At 40.0% G+C, this 21,983-nt stretch overlaps 1 protein-coding gene across 5 annotated transcripts in view; it reads left to right on the forward strand.

Annotated features, from left to right (window-relative positions):
- The window catches only part of igf2bp2a (insulin-like growth factor 2 mRNA binding protein 2a), a 56,864-nt gene that overhangs the window by 26,783 nt on the left and 8,098 nt on the right, over positions 1 to 21,983 (forward strand). For all 5 annotated transcript variants that reach the window (XM_035906688.2, XM_006788573.3, XM_006788572.3 and 2 more), the window contains 8 exons: positions 4,855 to 4,903; positions 7,302 to 7,353; positions 10,248 to 10,311; positions 11,151 to 11,441; positions 12,496 to 12,630; positions 17,124 to 17,246; positions 19,454 to 19,589; positions 21,403 to 21,540. In XM_035906688.2, coding sequence (XP_035762581.1) covers positions 4,855 to 4,903; positions 7,302 to 7,353; positions 10,248 to 10,311; positions 11,151 to 11,441; positions 12,496 to 12,630; positions 17,124 to 17,246; positions 19,454 to 19,589; positions 21,403 to 21,540 — 988 coding nt within the window. The remainder of the gene's footprint in view (positions 1 to 4,854; positions 4,904 to 7,301; positions 7,354 to 10,247; positions 10,312 to 11,150; positions 11,442 to 12,495; positions 12,631 to 17,123; positions 17,247 to 19,453; positions 19,590 to 21,402; positions 21,541 to 21,983) is intronic.

Raw genomic sequence — 21,983 nt, forward strand, 5'->3', positions numbered from 1 at the left:
TGCTTTTTTTATGATTTCATAATGAATTTGCCCACCCATATGGGTGCCTGACATGTGTGCCCTGTGTATTCTTGTGTGCAACTACAGGGTCTGGTAGTTGCAAGACTGGCATATTTTTATTTTATTTTTTTAAGAGGTATGTTAGAATAGGGCTGTGCGATATGACCAAAATCTCATATCCCGATATAAGACATCTATCGTCCCGATAATGATATAAATCACAAATATTTTCTGAAAGTTCAGTGAATCTCGGGCAGCTCGACTTGCTTGAAGTGTTTCCAGCTCTGTGTCGTGTACCTGGTGTTGAGTGTTTTACCCGATGCATGAAACTATACATTTTTAGACATAAGTTGTAACGGCCGCCGTTTTCTTTCTGAGTATTTATTACACGGTGTGCTGCGGGGAAAAGCTTGTTCTAACGTTTGAGTCTAAGGTTTATATTTTAGCACCTGATGGCTATTTTTTGCTTCTCATCCGTAAACACTCTGCATAGTATTTTACGTGAATCGGTTTATTTTGAAAGGTCCTCAACAGGATCTTGAGCTTTATTCTGAAAGGTTTATGTGGAAAATAAACAAGCGGACACGCGATGGTTTTACCGTCGTTGTTGCTAACGACGACGCATAAAAACAGGCACTTGTCCGTCCTTAGTGTGGTTATATTAAACATAAGAGATAGAGAGAACTTTAAGAAATTAATATAGCCACTACAGTGTCCATCAAAACGGTGAAAAAATATTGCCGTAAACAGTTTATTTTGCAACACCACGAAACAAACGATCGTGTAAAATGAAACGATAGATGTTTTTACATTGACAGCGTCTCAAAAACCCCATTTTTGGAATCCAGCAAAGAGGGAAATTTCTACACAAAAACAACACTGTGGTCCCAGATTCTGAAAAAAAACCCCACACACACACCGAGCAGCAGGTATACCACCAACCAAAACCCAGTAGAGTTGACCTGAGTAGCTACTAATGGAAAAAGGATATATAATGCTGATTTACTTTTGCAGTAAATTCACACTTCAGATTAACGAGTGTGTCATCAGTGACAGAAACTTACTGGAAAAGAAGGACTGAAAATGCCCTTCATTTACTTACATTTATGAATGCTGCTGCCTGCAAGCAAATTCCAAACACACAATTTGTTATTTATTCATTTATTTTTTTCCTATAATGTCGGAAATATCATGGCAAGTTTTCTTGAACTATCATGATATAATTTAGAATCTTTGTCATCCACCTCACTTGCAGTTTATATTTATAAAGTCACACACGGTATCAGATATGGTTACTTCTAGATTATGTTGCATTAAACTGCCTTTTTTTAACAGCATGGGGCCGTTTTGCATGTTAACTGTTTTTTAATACTTGCACATGTGAATTTCTAAGCTCTTATAGAATCTACTTTTATCAAAGTAAAAACGCTGCATAGATCAGCCCCTGCTGTAGCTATGTCTAGCTTGTTTTAGTTGTGTGTCTAAATTTTATAGACAATATCTCCCAGAAGCACCTGAATTATTTGATAAATGTAGCCTGTGTTTCGGGTTGTGTTTTTTGTTAATCTCGTGTCATTCCTGTTGAAACTTTTCCCAGACTGATGTTGACACCTTGTCTAACTTCCCTTTTTTTGCCTCCATTAAAATGAGTTCAATTTCAGAGTCTTTGCCCATTTGCATTGACAGAAGCTGTAGTCTCATGTAGCCCTGTTTCTTATGTAAGGTGGAGTTAATCACCTTAACTTAACTTGAGGGGGAAAAAAACATCAATGTCTCACTTTTGACATTTTTGGGTACAAATTAATCAGTTAGTGCAATGTTAGCAATAGATTAATTTGGATGGATGATTAATTTTATATTAGTTGACAAATAGATTAAACAGTCAATTGGTGCAGCTCTGCTGCTTCTATTTTAATCTTACTTGCAACCAAATGATATGTGCCGATAGCAAGCTGAGTCTTTGCTCCAGACACAAAGGTTTTAAAATCTGAAGGTAGAACTGAAAGCACAGATCAGAACAGAGGAGAACAGAGAACCTGTGAAAGGATTCCTCTAGAATGGTTGATGATCATAGGGTCATCTTTAGGAGCAATGCAAACTTTTGGCACGGGTTGAATACCCTCTTTCTCACCCCTCTGTCTGCCTGCTCTCTCAGAGGTTAAAATTCCTTCGACTGCACCGCTTGCGTGTGCGTATTAGTATGCACGCCTGTGTGCAGACACGGTTCCTTAGCTCGTACAGGTGGGTGCAGTAAATATTAGCTTTTCAAATGAACATGGCCACCCTCGGATATTTAAAGGCTGAAATTGAGAGGCTTTCTTTTTTCTCGTGGCAGACAGCTCCAAACCAGCAGCAGACAGCTTGGTTACATTCAACAAACATTAAGTAACCATTGACTTCAGTCTGCATCTTCTACTGCAGTTCATTTTGGACTTGGGAAAGGAGGAGCTGAGAAAGGGCACTGGGTTCAAGCTTGAATGCAAGCAAACAGGAGATATTAGCAGATGACTGCCTCTGGTTTATTCATGGATAATAAGGTAACACAAATAAGTTGAGGATACCTGAAGACTGTAGACTGTAGTCTTCTTGTGCTTATCCAGTGTATGCTGACTGAGACCTCAAATGTGTCACTGCTTATTCAAGATGTCCCTTTGGATGCTTTCAGTCTGACAGGAAAACAGGTGGCTCTAAATAATGACTTTGCCACAGAGATGCTGAAAGAAATGGTGCATTTCTTACAGCGATGTTTTCCTGTTGAAGAATGAGTTTGCAAAGTTTACCCCAAACCCAGCGTCCTGCTTGGGTTAGCCTCTCCCATCATCAGATTCACTAAAGTATCCATTCTAATATAAAGTAAGTGTTCAGCATTGGGCATCAAGATTAGTTGGAATAATTAATTAGCACAAATGCTACAGAGAAGTGGTACTTCTGAATTCACGGACTATTTAGGCAGACTACGCCGAATGAAAGGACCTTTCAGTTTCCATATTCTGTTGGTTGGGGATGCCAGCATTCGGAGCTGTTTTGAGGTTTTGACTTGGTCTTAAATCCTTTTCAGCTACTGGCTGCTTTTTGGATGTCACGGGTTTGTTTACGACGTTAGAAAAAGTGATGTGTTTTAGCGGTAGAGTCAGATTTTAATTGGTTTACCCTTGTTTGGATATTGACTGCCAAAAGAGATCTTTCATCAAGCCACTTGCTTTAAACTGCCATCAGTGACAGAAAGCTTGCAGGCCACTGTGCTGTACAACACAGCAGGAATTGTCTGTTAGTTTTTTATCCTTGTGCATTCTGTTTTATTTCGGAATGAAGGCAGTATCTGAAGTGTCTATCGCTTTAGAGACTTTAAAGTTATAGTTGGAAGATTTATTGCTAAATATACATATAAAAAGGTGTTCTACTCTTAAATTAAGTTTGCTTTTTTGCTGCCGTTTCCCCTTTGCTTACCTTAAATTGGTATTGTCAGTTTGTTAATTTATTTCTTGGTATTTTAAGAAAAAGGGGAGAAGAGGAAGAGGGCTGTCTTTAATCCACGTGACACTGTGTTTCTCCGGACAATCAGAAAAGAGTCATTCATTCGTGTCCAGCTGCCCGCGCAGTGCTCTCGACCTCTCCTCAGCCACTGACGGGAAACTCTGACCTGCAGTCTTTTACGCCCAGCCTGGTTCAGGAGAAAAATGCAGAATAGAAATGTTTGCCAGTGCGTGAACACAGGCATTCGAGGCGCAGCAAAGCTGATACGACGTGCGTGTTTGTTTGTGGGTCCCATGGCAATCCTGCCTAAACTGAAATCTACCGCTCATTATCACATCCCATTACATTTCCTCCTCCGCTTCATATCTGCATCTCAGCCCTTCAGTCTCACTCGTTGTAGTTTCTCCTGTTTTCCCACCAAAATGCTTCTCAGCAGCATGGCTTTCTCTCCACCGGCTCTTCATCAGCTGCCTTCATCGCAGAGCTCGGCTCTCTCACGTTAATGTAGTTGTTAACAGCCTGTGGTCACAGGCGGTTTGTGTGGCTTTGCTGTTGGAGCTGAAACGCTCACAGGAGGCAGAGGAGGTGCTTTGTAGGACCTCTGATCCCAAATGGACCGGCCAGTGATGGACTGTGCTTGGTTGACTGATATAGTTTGACAAGAAACTAAAAAGACCAGGGGTTCAGTGTTAAATTACAGAAATTGAAGATACAAATGAAAGGGATATGAACTGAAAACCAGAGAGAGAAACTGTAAAAGAACACATGAATAAATTTTCAGGGAATACATGAATATCTTGTTTATTGCTGAATGTGGGTGCTTTTTGTTTCCTTTGTTCTCCAAACCAAAAACACACCCTCTGTTGCTCTAGTTACGTCACTCAGGACGAAGGAAACCCATCATTGTGGTCTGAGCGCCTCTTTTGTGTTTTGTTTTTTTCCTTGTCATGTGATACTTTCACTTCTCCAGTTGAGAGTAAGCACAGTGCTTGTAAGATGGTGTTACCAGGAGTCACATGCTGCTGTCTAATAAACACCCTCACCTTACATACCTACGGTACCTTCAGCACATCTGTGATAGCCCTTTGATTGGTGATAATGAGCCGTGGGTGTTTTACAGTGACTGTCAAATTACATACAGTAAATACAGTACAGGTCTGATTCTACATTATATCTTTGCTTTTGACTTACTGATACAACAGAGGTGTGTGTGTGTATAAATATACACTATATATATATATATATATATATATATATATATATATATGTATAGCACAGTTTGCTGCCTTTGCTCTGAACACAACAGATGAGTGTAAGTTTATGTGAGTTTGTGGTTCGGGTCTGTTAAATTCTCTCCGTCTGTGTCTTTCATCTCTGCAGGAGTCGGAAGATCCAGATCCGGAACATTCCCCCTCATCTACAGTGGGAGGTCAGTGTGTGTGTGTGTGTGTTGGTGTGACAGTAATGCCCTGGTGATCAGCACCAGGTAGCACATAAACCAGTTTCCTGACGATGAGTCACCAGCCTTTATCCTGTGTTTGTGTGTTGGTGTCTGTACTTGTGTGCGTGCTTATGTCTGCGTCGGTGTGCAGATGACAGTGCGTCTGTGTGTCAACATCTGTAACCTTGCTGGGGTCCAAGTTGGTTTTCTCTGTGTGAGAGTCTATGTCTTCAAGCCTTTACTCATTTTTCTTATTTTAATATCTGCAGCCTGTCTGCGCTCACAGCTCTGGGCATGTGGTTTAAATGGGTTTTATTGTTTTTAATATTATAAACATTAGTGGATAAAAACGCTTTGTGTTTACTGAACAGATTAGGACAATTTGCCTTATTCTCTCTCCCCCCCCAAATCTTTTAGTGCTGCATACACTTTTATTGTACAAAAGAATTTATTCACATTTAATAACACAATATTTTTGTATTAGTATATAGATAAAGAATTGAATATCTGATAGAAAACATGTGATCCAAGTGTCATCTAATTGTTTCTGAAATTTAGTAGAGACGCTCAGAGGCAGCTCATTTTATTGTATGTGGCTCATTCAGAGTTATTTCATTTCTGTTGGACCAGATGAGTAAAATAATTAGTTTCCGTAATAACTTAAATTAAAAAATAAATGTGTGTGTGTGTGTGTGTGTGTATGTATGTATGTATGTATGTATGTATGTGTGTGTGTGTGTATATATATATATATATATATATATATATATATATATATGTGTGTATATATATATGTGTGTATATATATATATATGTGTGTATATATATATATATGTGTGTATATATATATATATGTGTGTATATATATATATATATATATATATATATATATATATATATATATATATATATATATATATATATATATATATATATATATATATATATATATGTGTGTATATATATATGTGTGTATATATATATATGTGTGTATATATATATATATATATATATATGTGTGTATATATATATATATATATATATATATATATATAAACAAAAGTACAGTTTTTGAAGACTTAAAAGAAACCCATCTATTTAAAAGCAGATAGTGGACAGCATGAAATGTCTTTAAAAAACAAACAAAAGATCAAAGGTATGCTTTTCTGCATTCAGTCAGTCTGCGGCGACTTTTAGCAGCACTTTTGCCTCAAATCTGCATGGTCCTGGGCTCAAACCCACGAGGGCCTTTCTGTGTGACGTTTGCATGTCCTCCTGAGGCTTTCACAGGTTTTCTGCAGGAGCTCAAGTTCTGCCTGCCATTGAAAAACATGTAATGGTAACCCTGTCTGTCTTGCCCCAGGCATTTTTGCAAGAGATTCTTAATCTCAAGAGTTTTCTGGTAAATAAAATAAAATATCAAAGATGCGCTGCTGTAGTGAATAAAAGAATGTGCTGCAATGGCTCCTTGGCTTAACCATTCTAATGATGTGATTTATTCTTAATGCGTGAAACACAATTCCTTGCCACAAAATACAGTGAAAAGTTCAAAATTGTGGCCCTTCTTCTCTACTGATGTCACTCTTTGCACACTGTTGGTCCAGGAAAGATCCTTTGGTGGTTTTCTTTTTACATTCCCTGTTTTATTTTTTGTTTTTTCCTACATGAATCTGACTTCTTTCTGATTGAACAGTGACCTTTTATTATTTAACATATTATGATGGCACGCTGCAACACATTCTTATATCATCTTAGGTGTTAGTATGTCTTTTATGTCTGCCTTATTTCCCCTTTGCACCATAATGTTTGCACAGCAAGATTAGGCTCTTCAGCCACAAGTATAACAACTGAGATACAAGTTCTTGGAATAATACTTTGATTGATCACACTTATGAATGTTAAAGTATTTCTGTTTTTACCAATATTGCGTGACTGCAGGGAGTGCTATCTCTGACACACACACACACACACACACACACACACACACACACACACACACACACACACACACACGTGTGTCTTTGCCACCTCTCCAGGTTTCTCTGCAAGTATTAGCTGTGATCTCCGATGCCATTCAGCTCCCATTTTCTTTATTTACAGACAAGTCTGCACTAGCTGCAGCTACTCATCTGACATTAGGAAAAGTTTTTGTTTGGAGCTAGGTACATCAACGTACAGTGCTTTTTATTATCCATGCATTGTAGAGGAATAAGCTGATATGAAGTGACGTAATTAAAATAATGTAAGGTTAAAGGTCTGGCCTTCCAGTAATAAGCTTTAATCTAAAGATCAATCAGATCTTAAAGCTTTGATCTCACTCTAATGTGTATCTGTGTCAGTGCTGTTTTGTGTGTCTGAGTTTTCTCTTTTCTCTTTTCCCCATCAGGTTTTGGATGGCCTTCTAGCTCAGTATGGTACTGTAGAAAACGTGGAACAAGGTACAGAATTCTTCTCCTCCCTGTTTGCTGTGCATGTCATCTTCATTTGGTTCCAACTGTTCAATGCACATGAGACTGTTTAGCATCACACACACACAAACATGCACGCACGCAGACCTCCCAGTGAGTCAAGTCTCCCTTTGTGACTTCACTTCCTCGTTACCATCATCCCACACAACCATTATCTAAACATAACCCATCTCTGCATATGAATCAGCCTTTATCATCTTGTCTGTCTGCGTGTGTGCGTGCGTCTTATAAGTTTGACCCGAAGAGTCGAGCGTTTGAATTGCATGCAGCCTCTATAATAAGCACTGTGTACTACCACAGTTCCCGTTGGCCCCAGCGTATAGATTGAAGTGGGCAGACATGGCAGTAATCCAGTAGTAATGTGTCCACGTGTGTGTTTATGCCTGCTTGTGTTTGCGAGATGGATCTCTTTTGGGGCGGTGCATCGTGGTAACTGGGGAGGACACTGCAGGCGCCTGTGGTGAGGCTTTTGCACTGTTTGATTTTGTGTCTGTGTGTGTGGTGTTTTTTTTTTTGGGGGGGGGGGGGGGGGGGGGGGGTAGGCAGCATTAGAGCAATCCCTGCAAACCTTTTGCTGTCTAAGCATGCATGCATGAGTAATAGAGGTATGCACCGCGAGGTATAAGCACCAACAAAGATGCACATGTACAAATCTTTACACACACGCAAACACATACAGGCACAGTGTCTCCTTGTATATCAAAACAGCCACAACCAACTACTACCCACTGTTGTCATGACAGGTGCTAAAAGAGAATCCGACAGAGGAGATACTCCACTCAGAGTTTACCACACGCTGCTGTTAAACAGTCTACTTCATGCTGTACCACACACCGGCACAGCATTTTCCCGTCACCTCCTCTTTCAGTTCCTCAGCCCGGCTCTCCAAACATCGCTAGTTGCAGTGAATTATCAATGGAGCCAGCTTGCTCGTGTGTCCGTCCCTGCTTGTGGTCTCTGTCACTTTTCTCTGCCTGGGTCTGTGCGCTGTTGTTACAGGGGTGAGGTTTTAGAGAAGTCCCGTGTTCTTGTGTGGCATGGTCAGAGCTGCTGGTGGCGGGGTGGGGCAGAAATGGCTGTGAGTGCCGGTGCCGGGCACCACGCCAGGCTTAGCCCACTCACCCTCTGTAAGCCAGCTGGGCGCTCTCCCTGGATTTAACCCTTTAAAATCTGCTATCTGCTGCTCGCTAACAGGTTCGGAAGTTTCTTTTTTAGACATTGATGTCTCTTATGACTGTTCACAGGAAAAGCAAGCTGAAACATAATTTTACTACTTCTGTGGTACACCTGGCATCTCAGACTTATTTATAATTGACATGTTTTGTTCTTGGCTTGCATGGGCGTTTATGTGCCTGTTTTATCTAAAACCTCAGAAGTATCTTTACAGAGCTTTGAAGACCTGCTCTATTTGCCATTTATTTGATTTCACAAGCGTAGTTGAAAAAACGTAGATACTGTTGTCTCTTGTGGCAGAAAGCATTTCATCAATAACACAAGCTGCCTTTCTCAGACCTTGTTCTTTTGCCATTAGTATCACTGTTGTTCTCTCAAGTTACAGGTATCATGCAGTTAAATAAAACATGCTGAAGTACAATGTGCTAAGACCGGTTAAGGAAACATGTATACCAGGGTGACAAATTAAAGGGAAATTCCAATTTTGACCCCCATAGTGAGGAGAGCTAGTGGCTCTTATCTGTTTTCACACATGCACTAGCACAGCAGCCCTAAAGCTTTCTAGACTTTATCCAGTGCAGGTACATGTGAGCAGTATTTAACCTTCCCATGTCAAAAGATTGTGTGCTGGTCGCTTACACCTGTCAAATATAATATGAAGAAATATCTTTTAAAATAAATTTTCCTGTGTAATGCAGAGACTGAAGCTGTTTTGGCAGCTTGTGGTAGTTCTGCATCTTGCAAATAAACTCTCTTATAATGTTTTTTTTCTTTAATTTGTCACATTTTTTTGTATTTATGCATTGCATGAGTTAATAACAGCAAAAACAAAACAAAACATTCTGAAAACATTTAATATTAGAGCAAACAAAACCTTTTTTGTGATCTCTTAGAGAACAAGAGAGGAGAAGAAAAATGTTTTGCAGTCGAGTCTCAGTATTCATAGCCCAGCTCTTGGCTTCAGCTAGACTGCATCTGTTGATTATTTCATTAAGTGATGAATATTGATGGCGTTTCTCTTTATATTCTTTTTCTTTGTCTTACAATAAAGTTTGTGCTTGCTTATTGTTTTTCCTTATAAATTACTAGAGTGATCAACTCAGCATCTGAGCTGTTTGATCAATGGACAATTTCATCAATCGATCGATTGTGAGCTTCCTTTGTAATTGCGTGTACTTTACAAGGCTCGCTTGAATTGAATTCCACTTACAGTTCAACCTTTGAAGAATGCGTGACCTCAGCAGGAATCAAACCCTTCAGTGTGGCGGTATCCGTGTTGTTCTTTCCTCACCGGACCACAAGTCTCGGCGAGGTGCTTCTTAGCTGTGCATTGCCTTGCATTTTATCATAGATTACTTGCTTTGTTAAGGCTGTCATGTCAAACTTAAATAGTTATTGTGCAAGTGGCAGAGAGGCTATTGTGTTAAGCTGCTCCTGTCTGTAGAGGAAGCAGCAGGGTCTGGAGGGGAGCCAGTGTGGTGATGGTTGTAATGGATTCACACAGGCAAGTGGTTCTCTGGGTCACCACGGGAACCTGAATGCGTCTCTGACTCACCTACGGCAACAACAAAGAACTGCTATGTGCATGTGACCGAATCTCTGTTTACTGTGTGTCATCTTTTCGGTGTTTTTTTTGTTTGTTTGTTTGTTTGTTTTTTTTCATGTCCTTCTCTTTCTGTCTTGTTTTGCAGTGAACACTGATACAGAAACAGCAGTGGTGAATGTTACATACGCAACCAAGGAGGAAGCTAAAGTGTAAGCGGCACATAATAGTGACACTGATGCATGAAAGTAGAGCAAGACTCATGATATACTTGCACAGACAAGAAGCTGCAATACAAGGAGTACTGGTCCTGCTGTTTGTATATTTTTCTTTGTACCAGGCGGTTTCAAATGTGTATCCATAAAGGTTAGAGCAGGGTTGGTTCATCTGTGGCCCACACAGTAACAAACTCCTTGTGAACTGATTTTTTTTTTTTACACAATCACATGTAAGCTTGGAGGAGGTTACTATACTGTAGAAAAAGACAGGATTAAAAGGTAGAAGGCAAACATGTTTGTTCTCTCCATTAGCTGTCCATCGAACACCTAGGTGACATTTTCCCAACTTTTTTAGCCTTGTGAAAACAGAGTAGATGTGTTTCAAACCATTGTGTTGGTGTGTTTATGAGGGGAAATTTTTTTTTTTTTTTTTTTGAAGGGAAAATAATGTGATGTAAGCTCACCAGGTCACTGCCGGTGGGTGTGTGGTGAGCTAGAGTTGAGAAGCTTGCTGTGTGATCTTGCATTTTAATTGTTTTGCGTTTCCCACGAAAAAGCGCAGTGAATGATGCATGAAATCAAATTATATTTAATGTTTGTCCACCAATAATCAGATGTCAGATGTAATTTGCCGCTTTGGTGACTGTTGCTCAGCTGAGGTAGTCATCATGTGTAACAAACATGTGTTTACAAGCAAATATATCAGAGGCTTATAAAGTTAATCAGTCAAACTGTCAGAGAATATTCTGATATTCTTGTGTTAGTGCATCTGTTCATTTATTTCCCCTCTCTCTTCCTGATACTTCTGCTTCTACATTCCTACTACCACCCAGAGCCATCGAGAAGTTGACAGGACACCAGTTCGACGACTACTCCTTCAAGGTGTCATATATCATGGACACGGATGCTGCTCCACCTGTCCAGGCTCCCCGCACGCGTCGTGGGGGTCGGACTTCCCGGGACCAGGGCTCCTCTCAGCCCGGGCCATCAGGAGGCTACGGATCTCCACGCCCCAGACAACACGACTTCCCACTGCGCATGCTCGTGCCTACTCAGTTTGTGGGAGCCATCATCGGCAAGGAAGGCAACACCATCAAGGATGTCACCAAACAGACGCAGTCAAAGTGAGCAACAGCACCTCACCCTGCTGGAGTTTAACCTTTCTTTTATTTTTTGGGTCAGGACACATTTTGGCAATGTACCGCTGCTGCTGCTGCTGCTGCTGCTTCTTCTTCTTCTTCTTCATCTTCATAATGTAGGGCTGGGCCATATCATACCGTTCGTAGTAATACCGGTATAATGTTAGGCAATGATAAGAAAATGAAATATCACGATAGAATATGGGTAAAACGCGCATGCGCAGTGCCTTTGTTTTCATACGCACATGGTGGAAAAAGCATCGCGGCGATGGAGAATAAGAAGGGTGAAAGCATTGAATGACAGATTAACCAGATTTGGTTTGTAAAAATGGTGCAACTTCAGTGGTGTGGAATTGGTTTGGTTTTTGTCGGTCAGATACACACCAAAGCACAATTTTTAATAGAGCAGGCAAGCGGGCCGTCGTTATTACCGTGTTTTTCGGAAAATAAGTCGCTGTTAAAATCTTTTTGATTTTCTGAAAAATCGACAGTTATAATCCGGTGCGTCTTATGTATGAATTCTGGTTATGCTTACTCACCTCGAACTGATTTTATGTGGCACACGGCGCTCGAAAATCTGTCAGACTTTGATAAGCTACGAAGCCGCGCCGCTTGATGGATTGTAGTCAAGAGCCTCACGGAGTGATACGTACTGTGCTTCAACATAATATTACCATATTGTGTGTGTGTGTGTAACCTCTTTTTAAGTTTTGTGGATATTATACATGGTTATGCTCAGGATATGTCAGTCCATTTCCACTGGAAATGCCTTTTGGTTAAACTGTCAGCAAGGAATTTGCATAAAAAAACCAGCTGCTTGTTTAAGTGATAAAACATTGATGGCCTTTTTTTTTTTTTTTTTTTTTTTTTTTTTTTTTTTTTGCACTAATGAAGTTGTGGAGTTGTAAAGTATTTTTTCATGCGTCAGTTATATCGTTTTCGCAAATTTTCAAATATATATCGTGATAAATATTTTTGGCCATATTGCCCTGCCCTACCTACTACAATGCCAATATATGTCTGTCTCTCTTTCTATCAGGGTAGACATTCATCGGAAGGAAAATGCAGGTGCAGCTGAAAAACCCATCACCATCCACTCAACACCCGAGGGCTGCTCCGCCGCCTGTCGCATGATCCTGGATATCATGCAGAAGGAGGCCAATGAGACCAAGACGTGAGTCTGCCCAACTATTCTTTTATATAAACATGCTCACATGTGCTCCTGTGGAGCATGTTTACAACCTCACAGGGCGATTAGCCATAATGTCTGCAGGGCTATAATCTTATCCTTTTACCTGCCTGTGCACCTTTTAATCTCACTGTGCATTCTCTCGGTTGGACCACTGACACAGTAAACACAATGACACTCTCACATAGGCTAACACGTGATCACAGCTTAACATTTAAGAAACAAGGTCAACATGCCTAATTGGGGCTGACAACTTTAATGAGAAGCTGCACCTTTTGAACTTTCGGAGCTTCTGCTCTGTTTGAGCGTCAACCTTTAACACATAATACTCATGTTTGTCTGCATTTATTTGCAAGTGTGCTGTTTTTCAGGGGTGGCTGCTCTCTGGTGTAACAGTATTTGAATGTATTTTGTAAAAAACAAATCAATTTCCCTGAGATGATACATAGTAAAAACTGCGCTTAAATGTGTTTGTGTGACTGTTTTGTTTTTTTGATTATGTCCTTGGCTGTTTGAGCAATGCTTAAAGATCTGTGTGAACAGCTTTGAAAACTAGTTCAGAATATATATTTTAGCCATTCTCTATATTTTGATGTGTTTAATGCAGTTACAAAAATACTTTGATATTGGAAGGAAGTGAAAGTGAAAGTCGAAATAAAGCTGCCCACCAGCACCTGTAAAACTCAAAACTTATAGGAGTTATAAAAAGTGTTACCACCCCCAAAAAATTCAAATGATTTTAACTTTTATGCTGCAGTATTTTCATATTTCAGCACAATCACAAGGTTTTTATTACAGTTACAAGTTATCCATCCATCCATTTTCTTCATCCATTTGTTTGGGGCTGGACTCTATTGTTGTTATCCCAGGAAAAGGGGCAGGGCACATTGGGCGTGCCACATACCTAAGAACCTATTTATATTCATCATTCTCACCCAAGCAAAGAGTGCCGGATTACAAATGATGACATCATAGCCACCGGTGCAACCTGTGTGGTTGGTGTCATTTCAGCCTTCCAACTTTTGAAACCTTGCACGTTTTCCGTTGCTGGCACAGGTGTCCTCAAAATGGCCGAACTCAAGGCGCCTGTGCAGACATTTAAATGACACATCTGTGCTGGAGCGCAGGGATTCCCAGATGGCACAGAACTCCTAGAGGGAGAGTTCTATAACAGTGCTGAAGAAGTTTGCAAATAGACAAAAGTGCAGTAATGGCGAGTATAGATGGATACAGCTCTGTGATTGTGTCACATTGGTGGGGAAAGCAACCTATGGGTCAAGCATAAATGGGCCATAATGCAGAGACATACAACAACTCATACAGTCATACCTACAACCAGTTTAAGATTACCAGTTAGCTTAACATGCATGCCTTAGGACTGTGAAAGAAAGCCAGAGTACTTGCAGAGACCACCGTGCTCATTTTTTTTACAAGTTATAAAAATGAAATTTTGCTTGCACACAGATAGACTTAGATTTATAGAAAATAATCTCTGTATAATGTTTTGCATTCTAGATAGTAAGATTTTTTTTTTCCCTTGACAGTGTCAGTGGAACGTTTTCCCTCTGTTTTCTGTTTTCACGCGACATGGTTGCTAGCTGTAGTTTCACACTTACTGTACTCATGTACTGAAAGTGATAAACGTTAAAGTAAATGTGTACACTGTGAATTCCATATACATCAGCATACCTTTAAATAGTATGTATTTTTTCTGTCCCTATTAAATATAAATGTTGTCTCTTTAACTGAAAGTGCCTGTCAAAGTATTATGCAACCAGTAAAGTCAGAAATCCTGCTGTCACACGTAACAATAACCTCCACGCCTCTGTCCCCTCTTTCTGTGAAGTAACACCACCCAGTGCCACACCTCAATTACACCGTACCCTGTAGTTTCACTTAGTGAAACCCAAACCACTAAACTTGGCCTCTTAACCTACACCAATGCCCTCTCCCTTTACTTGACCTACAGCTCACCCCATACTAATCTCACCCTTTCAAAATTGAACAGTATGCACACACACACACCCCACCACTATCATGAAGTCTTTCATCTAGCACAAAAGAAACCTCCAGCATCTGGCTGCTAAACACCACACCCCAGGAGGTTTCTTAGGTTAGTGTGCTTGTTGCTTGTGCACGTTTGCAGGAGTGTTTCCTCTAAGTTTAAATAGTTGGGGCCTAATGGGGTTTCCTACAACATCCCTATTTTATGTCCTTATTTCTTTTTATTATTTCTTTTTCTTTTTTACCCAAAGCAGGAGAGTTGTCCATTTCTAAATGTAGCACAATAGCATTAATAATATTCATAACTATTAATCATTTCAGACAGGACAGTCATTTGCAATCTGTACCTTTCTGCATCTCAGACAGGTGACCTGTTCCACACACAGAGGTTTAATTAAATGATTTGTTACACATTGGTTGTGAGTTATGAACTCTACCACAGTTCATGGAAATGTTTCTGTTAGTGTAAAATAGTCTCTCTCCTCCTACCTTATAGGGGTTGAGCAACCAAACCTGGCAAAGAGGTACATCTTAGGCTCATGAAGGTTCTTATCTAATACCTATCTAATAATATCTAATGTATCAGCTATTATGATGGCAATATGTTGCCTAGCAACCAGGCAGCAAATGGCTACAATGACTTGCTTTTAGTATTTATGCAGCTATAACACTTGATAAAAGCATTGTATCATTTCTGTTTGACTAAAATGTAATATAATTTATATCTACACAGTTTAATTTCTTCATAATATATCATGACACCACCAGGCCGACTGGCAATCCACCATAACAGGCTAGAAGGACCTGTTTTTGCTGTTGTTATGCACCTAGGATATCTTGTGAAAACATCTAGTTTTAATTTTACAACCAATAGCACAAACGGGCGAAACAATACTGCAACATGGTGTACTTTTGTATTATTATTTGTATTTATGATAGTGTCATTATATAACAAGGCTTGTTTAATCATTAAAGTGACTACTAATGTATGGTAGCAGGTAGCCCAGTAGCAATGGAAAAATATTTGCTGTTATTATTACGTTACATAGGCAGAGGCGGGTGGTGGTCGTGTGGGGAATCAAATCCCAATTTCACCCAGCGCACCAAAATGGCTATAGCGGGTCGTGGGCACACAATGGAGAGGAATATGAATCATACAGTAATGATAGTCCTTCTGTTTCAATAAGTAATAACTGCACCATGTACAGTTTAGGTACACTGAAAGCAGATACTATCATACATGAATCATCAGTAGTTAATTTATTGAGCCTCTTCCTTCTCTAGTTAGGGACTTGAATGTCAAAATCATACAAGCAATCTTTTTTATACCTGTCTGTACTTCAGAATATTTTAAAGTCATGGAAAATTAATTTTGTTAAATCATCCTAATTTGTGGTGTGTTAAAGAAACTGGGACTCACTTTCCATTTCACTCTAATTACAAAGCTTACACAATCTGTTTTCCTGAATATTTTTTTTAAATTGACTAAACTCAGCAGCCGGAGAACAAAATCACTGCTTTGGCTTCTAGATAAATGTGATAAATGTGCTATGATATATTATTCAGGGCCAAACAGTGTACTTATAAGCATTAATTTCTCAACTTTGATAGGAAGGATAATTATTTGAAATGGTATTCTTTATTCTAACTTGATTCTTTATATTTATTAGTCATTATGTTGGTTTGGTAATAAATCAGACTCAATTAGTGGAAAGTAAGTGGCTTAAACAGCCTTTTACATTGTTTACCTATAATCACTGCCAATTTGCTTGATTCATACCAGAGAAAAAAATCTTGGAAAGTGGTAGGTTATCATGTGGAATTGGCAATAAACAGTTTGTCACATTCAAATTTGGCGAAACGCAAAGGTCCAGGAGAGAATATTCAGTTTCAAGGAAATAGTCTGCACTGATTTTGCACCATTTAACAATATCTAGGTTTTACCAAGCCCTTTATAGTGACTTTTCATTCTTTCTCACACACTCTCGCACACTCTCTCTCACACACACACACACACACACACACACACTCTCTCGCACACACACACACACACACACACACACACAAATTGCGAGGTGCTGCTAGCTCGAGGGGATGGAGCCACCTGTACCACCTGAGACATATTCCCCCTCACAACAAAGAGACTCATAAGCACATAATCAACAGATCATTTTCGCTTACACCGTGTTTTCACCTTCACCTTCTGTCACCAAAAATACAGAACATTTTTCTGGAGTTTGGTTGTTGCCACGTATGTATTGTAAACTAGATTTGTCTGTGAAATGGAGTTTTTGAATAGTAAAATTAACATCAGCACAGGTTTGTTTTTCATAGAACAATACGCTTTGTAACAGAGGCATGTCAGCATTAACCTTTCTGCATTCTTCATGACACCATATCATAGCTCATAGGTGATACTCTGTAGCACCTACCTTTTACTATATCACCTTACACGTGTGTGTGCCTCTGTGTAGGACGGAGGACATCCCTCTGAAAATCCTTGCCCACAACAGCCTTGTGGGTCGGCTGATTGGCAAAGAGGGCCGCAACCTGAAGAAGATCGAGGAGGAGACAGGGACCAAGATAACCATCTCCTCGTAAGTCCAGCTTTTAACTTGCTTATGGTGCTCTTACACATGTGTAACCTCTCATATTTGCAATTCTCCTCAGTGGATTTATGTTTTGAGTGAGATCAAAGATTTTTACTGTCGCTGATTTAACCAAATCACAAATAACAGACAGTGATTTCAAGCCCTTTTCACTGTAACCTCCTTCCTCTGTGCTCATTAACCCGTCGGCATGTGGTTACACTTAACCGAGTTGTTAGAGAAGTAACGTGACGATTCGATTACAGCTTTTTCTTTTCAGAACATGATATTAGAGAGGTAGTGATTGCACCCCATTTAACAGACTGTGCTCCCCAACCTTCCTTCATTTAGTGCTAATGAATTGCTCTGTGTCTGCGAGCTCTGAGAATGTAATGAGCCTTGAGAAAGAGACGTCGAGGTGGAGGAAGAGCGGGCTAGAGCCCTTTTGAGAAGCTCAAATAGTAGATTCAGAATTGATGGTTCTGTTAAGTCTTTTTGCAGTGTCAACTGTGTTCACCAACAGAGTGCAGAGAGTTTGAGCTTCAAAGGCCCCGAGGTGTTAACATTTGTGTAATGTCCAGGATAACTGGTCTATGGGGCTTTGCGTCTTTGATTGATGTAACAGACTTTTTAGAGTAGTATTATCTCAGTGGTGCCGGTTCAGCTGAGTATCAGACACCTTGAATTTCAAAAATTTGCCAGCAGCTTTCAAGATAACAGGTAACCATAGACATAAGCATTTTTTTCCTTTTATATTCCTCAGGTTGACATTGAAATGTACAGATTAAGTCATTATCTGGCTGTTGCACAAATAGAAGAAAAACATCAATCACACTGTTGCTTCCTTTGGCTTCCATTTGTATATGTATGTCCCTCTGCTGCTAATCCACATGACTTGCTGAGCTTAATTTATAGCATTGTGTTGGATCCCTGCGGAGCCTGTGCTGTAGTGGGCGACATAGTTGTTTGCATTTATGCTCATATGCTGATGTGTCTGCAGTGCTCCGCCATCGCGAGTGAAACTTGAGCTGATCATGTCAGGTGTTAAGCTAATATATCTTAAACAACAGTCGATTACTGAAAGGGAGGAAAATGAAAAGACTTCAGAACAGACAGTGTGTGCACTTCTGTCAAAGCTGTGGAACAAGAAAAAATGGCATGTGAGCATACTGGCAGGTCACTAACATTTGCTTTACCTGTTTTGTTTTGTTTTGTTTCGCTGACATATTATCTTTGTGTTGCAACCAAACAGACCTGTCACACTAGTTGAGGTCTGAGTTGCTGCTACATGGCGCTAGGTTTCAGGGAATGTGTGGCCAGAATACAGAGAATTAAAGGAGTAACACGAATTAAGCAGTAGTAGTTTAAAGGGACATAGACTTTTTCAATAGCCTGAAATGTGAACAGTATGTCACATTACATCACTGTTCACGTAATGTAAAATGCAGGATTTGATTTAAATCAGGTGCTAGCATAGCATTATCCATGCATGTTGTCCAGTGGTATAAGCTGTTGTCTTCTGTGAAAGGGTCATGTGACTGGTAGGTGCGGGATGAGTCTGTCCACCTTGTGACCAGCAAGACCCAATTAGGAAACAAAGTGTGATGTCTCTTATGGTTTAAAAACGGTCCGTCCAGTCTGAAATGCAGACCTCTTTTGTTTTTGTTGACAGCATTTCCAAAAATCTCTCTTTTAGAATCTGGTGAAGTGAAAATGTATCAGATGCTATGTTTTAAACCCAGAGCATAGTTGGAACATGACTACAAATCATCGTATCTGTATTTTTTTTGACGTGTGAATCATAGTCTAAGCCAAAACTGCACTTTTAAAGCTCCCATATGCTTGACTGAGTTATATTGGTAATAAACAAGAATCTAAAAACGAACAAAACATGTCAGCCAATATATGTCGTTTAGCGTTAAACCTAAATTTAATTGATATTCTGTTTTACTGTCAGTGCAGTTTAACTCTCACTCAGCCAAGTTATTATTAACAACGCTGGAAGCTTCTCTTCACTGCCATCCATCCTGTATGTCATGAATGCAGCATGTTGAAAGACACAGCTGAGTTGCATTATGGGAAATGTAGTATCCAGCCTGTGGAAACTTAGTCAGAACCTAAATATATCATTATTCTTTAGAATCTGTTTTGGGAATCCTCTGCACGTCTATACAGTAATCATTTCTGTGTCTGTATGTGCGTGATTTTCCTTTCAGGTTACAAGACTTAACTATTTACAACCCTGAGAGGACCATCACGGTGAAGGGCAGCGTAGATGCGTGTTGTAAAGCTGAGATGGAAATCATGAAGAAGCTGAGGGAAGCCTACGAGAATGATATTGCTGCTATAAATGTAAGTCTTGAGGGTACCATCTCCAGGCCTCCTGATTGTTTGTGTTAGTATGTGCTAGTATGTTGACTCACGCAGACTGACAGGTGAACAACGGAGAGAAGCGATGATATACGGCGGGATAATATTGCCTTCCCATTCAGCGCATGTTAGCGCCAGCATTAGTAATACCAGCTTGGTAAATGGATAACAGTAAACGATCGCTGGACAGCTCATCAGTGAGTCGAGTGTTTGAGCGCTCCGTGTGTGTGTGTGTGTGTGTGTGTGTGTGTGTGTGTGTGTGTCTGCCTCTTTCATGGAGCTTCTGACTCACACTTAGTTCCCCGCTGTGTATGTGTCTGTGTTACTGCTGTAACACACTGCTTTTCCCAGCATCCACCTGATATGTGCAGGCCGCCCTCTCGCCCAGCTCCTCTTTCACACTGCCCCAATGACATCACCAGCGGTGCAGCCTGAGAGGTCATCCTCTGAGGAAGAGCGATAGCCATGATGGCACACTCTGCATGTTCTCTGTTGTACTGCAAAGAGATGAATGCTGATAAAGTGACTGTATTAACGATGACGATGCTCCTCAGGATGTGACTCGTGTAGTAACATGGAATTAGTTGGTTTCTTTCCCTTTAGCGCATTAGTTGATTAGTTTTTCCTTCACAGTGACAGTCTCAATATTTGTTCAGAAATAATCATAACGCAGCGTGTTGTCATGTTGTTCTGGATGGTACGAGCAGTTCTGGCACCTGTCAGGTTGAGTGTCAGCTCTACAGTAAGCATTTAGGGCCATCTAGCGTGACAGTCTGGATATTACAGAGAGCGTTCTGGGATAAAGGAAGCGAAAGGAGGCAGACTTGTCTTTTCATGGCCATGAAACCAGAATAGCTGACTTGACTTTGGGGGAAGATTTTTCTTTTTGTTTTTGTTTGTTTTTTGGGGGGTGGGGGGGGGGTGGGGGGGGTTGTGGTTGTTGTTTTTTTTGTTATGCTTTTACAACATCTCTCCTGTAAAAGCCATGTACCACAGGAGCATGATCTTTTTAAGGAGTTAAGAAAACAGACCAATTTTAAGCTTGCAACAAGCATTTTTTTGAGTTTAGTGGGTTTTTATTTTAATGTAGCTCATGCAGTAGAAGATTTTTCTAAACCCCTAGAGGAAGATTTATTCCTTCGCTTTTTCTTTAAAACCCTGTGGGCAGTTGACACAACGAGACATGCAGCTAAACAGTATTTTAATTATCAATAAATGAAGAGGATTTTGCAGAGTATGTCATTATGATGGTAATAATTAATAACGTGTAGGACATATTTTTCATTGATAAATTATTCAGACATTTCCTCAGTCATCATAACTATTGTTGAATACTTCCTCCAGCTCTGCATCCTTATTTGTCAGCACAAATGTGGTGTTCTTTGAAGTGATGTGAGAACAGAAAATACTTTTTGTGCTTGTGACCAACTTTAATGTATCAGATTAAATAAAAGGGTCAGAGTTGTTATTATTATTATTATTATATTAAAAAATACTTGCAAAATTGTCGTTTATTGCTTGTATTATTAACTTTAAGAAAAAAAAAGTTTAAAATGTGCTTAAGTCATTTGTGTTTGGTATGTTTTCTTCATCTTTCTTCAACTTGTGTTTTTTCCAAGATTACTGCAGTGTTCTTTTTTGTTTTTGTTTTGCATGCTTTGGATATTAAATGAAAGTTAAAATCCGATCAGCTTCTTTAAAAAAAATTCGCATTAATTAAACACCAAGCAATTGTCTTCTGTTGTGATAACTTTTTAAAACTCTGCCACTGCCTTTTCTTTTTTTGTCCGCTCAGCAACAGGCCAACTTGATCCCGGGCTTGAACCTGAACGCTCTGGGCATCTTCTCCTCTGGTCTGCCGGTGCTGCCCCCTGCTGCTGGACCACGTAGCGCTGTGCCTGCTGTGGCGCCAGCAGGGTACAACCCATTCTTAGTGAGTATCCTCTGGTTTTTGTTTTTTGTTTTTTGGTTTTTTTTGGGGGGGGGAGTGTTGGTCCCCCCTCCCCTTTTCCCACAGACTACCTGAGCACATGGCCATAAAAGGGAAGAAAAAGTTATTTTTGAAAATGCTTCTTTGAGCATGACTTTGCCTTTGCTGGTTTACCCACATCAAGTGCATGATAAAGATTGACTTGATAAAGCAATTTATCTCCAACACTTGGTAAACCAGGCTCCCCTGAAGTGCATTTTTAAAATACACTACAGTGTTGACTCAGGTCTTCCTGCATGATTTTGTACACAGTTTGAAGCAACCAGAATTCCCCCATCTGCTCCGGAGATGAGTCAGTCTGTCAGTAAAACAAAGTTTCCACTCATTGCCTGATGAGCGCGAGCCAAAGCGGCGTGAGACAGTGTGTGAGAATGCATGTGCGTGCT

The sequence above is a fragment of the Neolamprologus brichardi genome, chromosome 16, assembly GCF_056152115.1.
Source record: "Neolamprologus brichardi isolate AB-2024 chromosome 16, ASM5615211v1, whole genome shotgun sequence".
NCBI classification, from domain to species: domain Eukaryota; kingdom Metazoa; phylum Chordata; class Actinopteri; order Cichliformes; family Cichlidae; genus Neolamprologus; species Neolamprologus brichardi.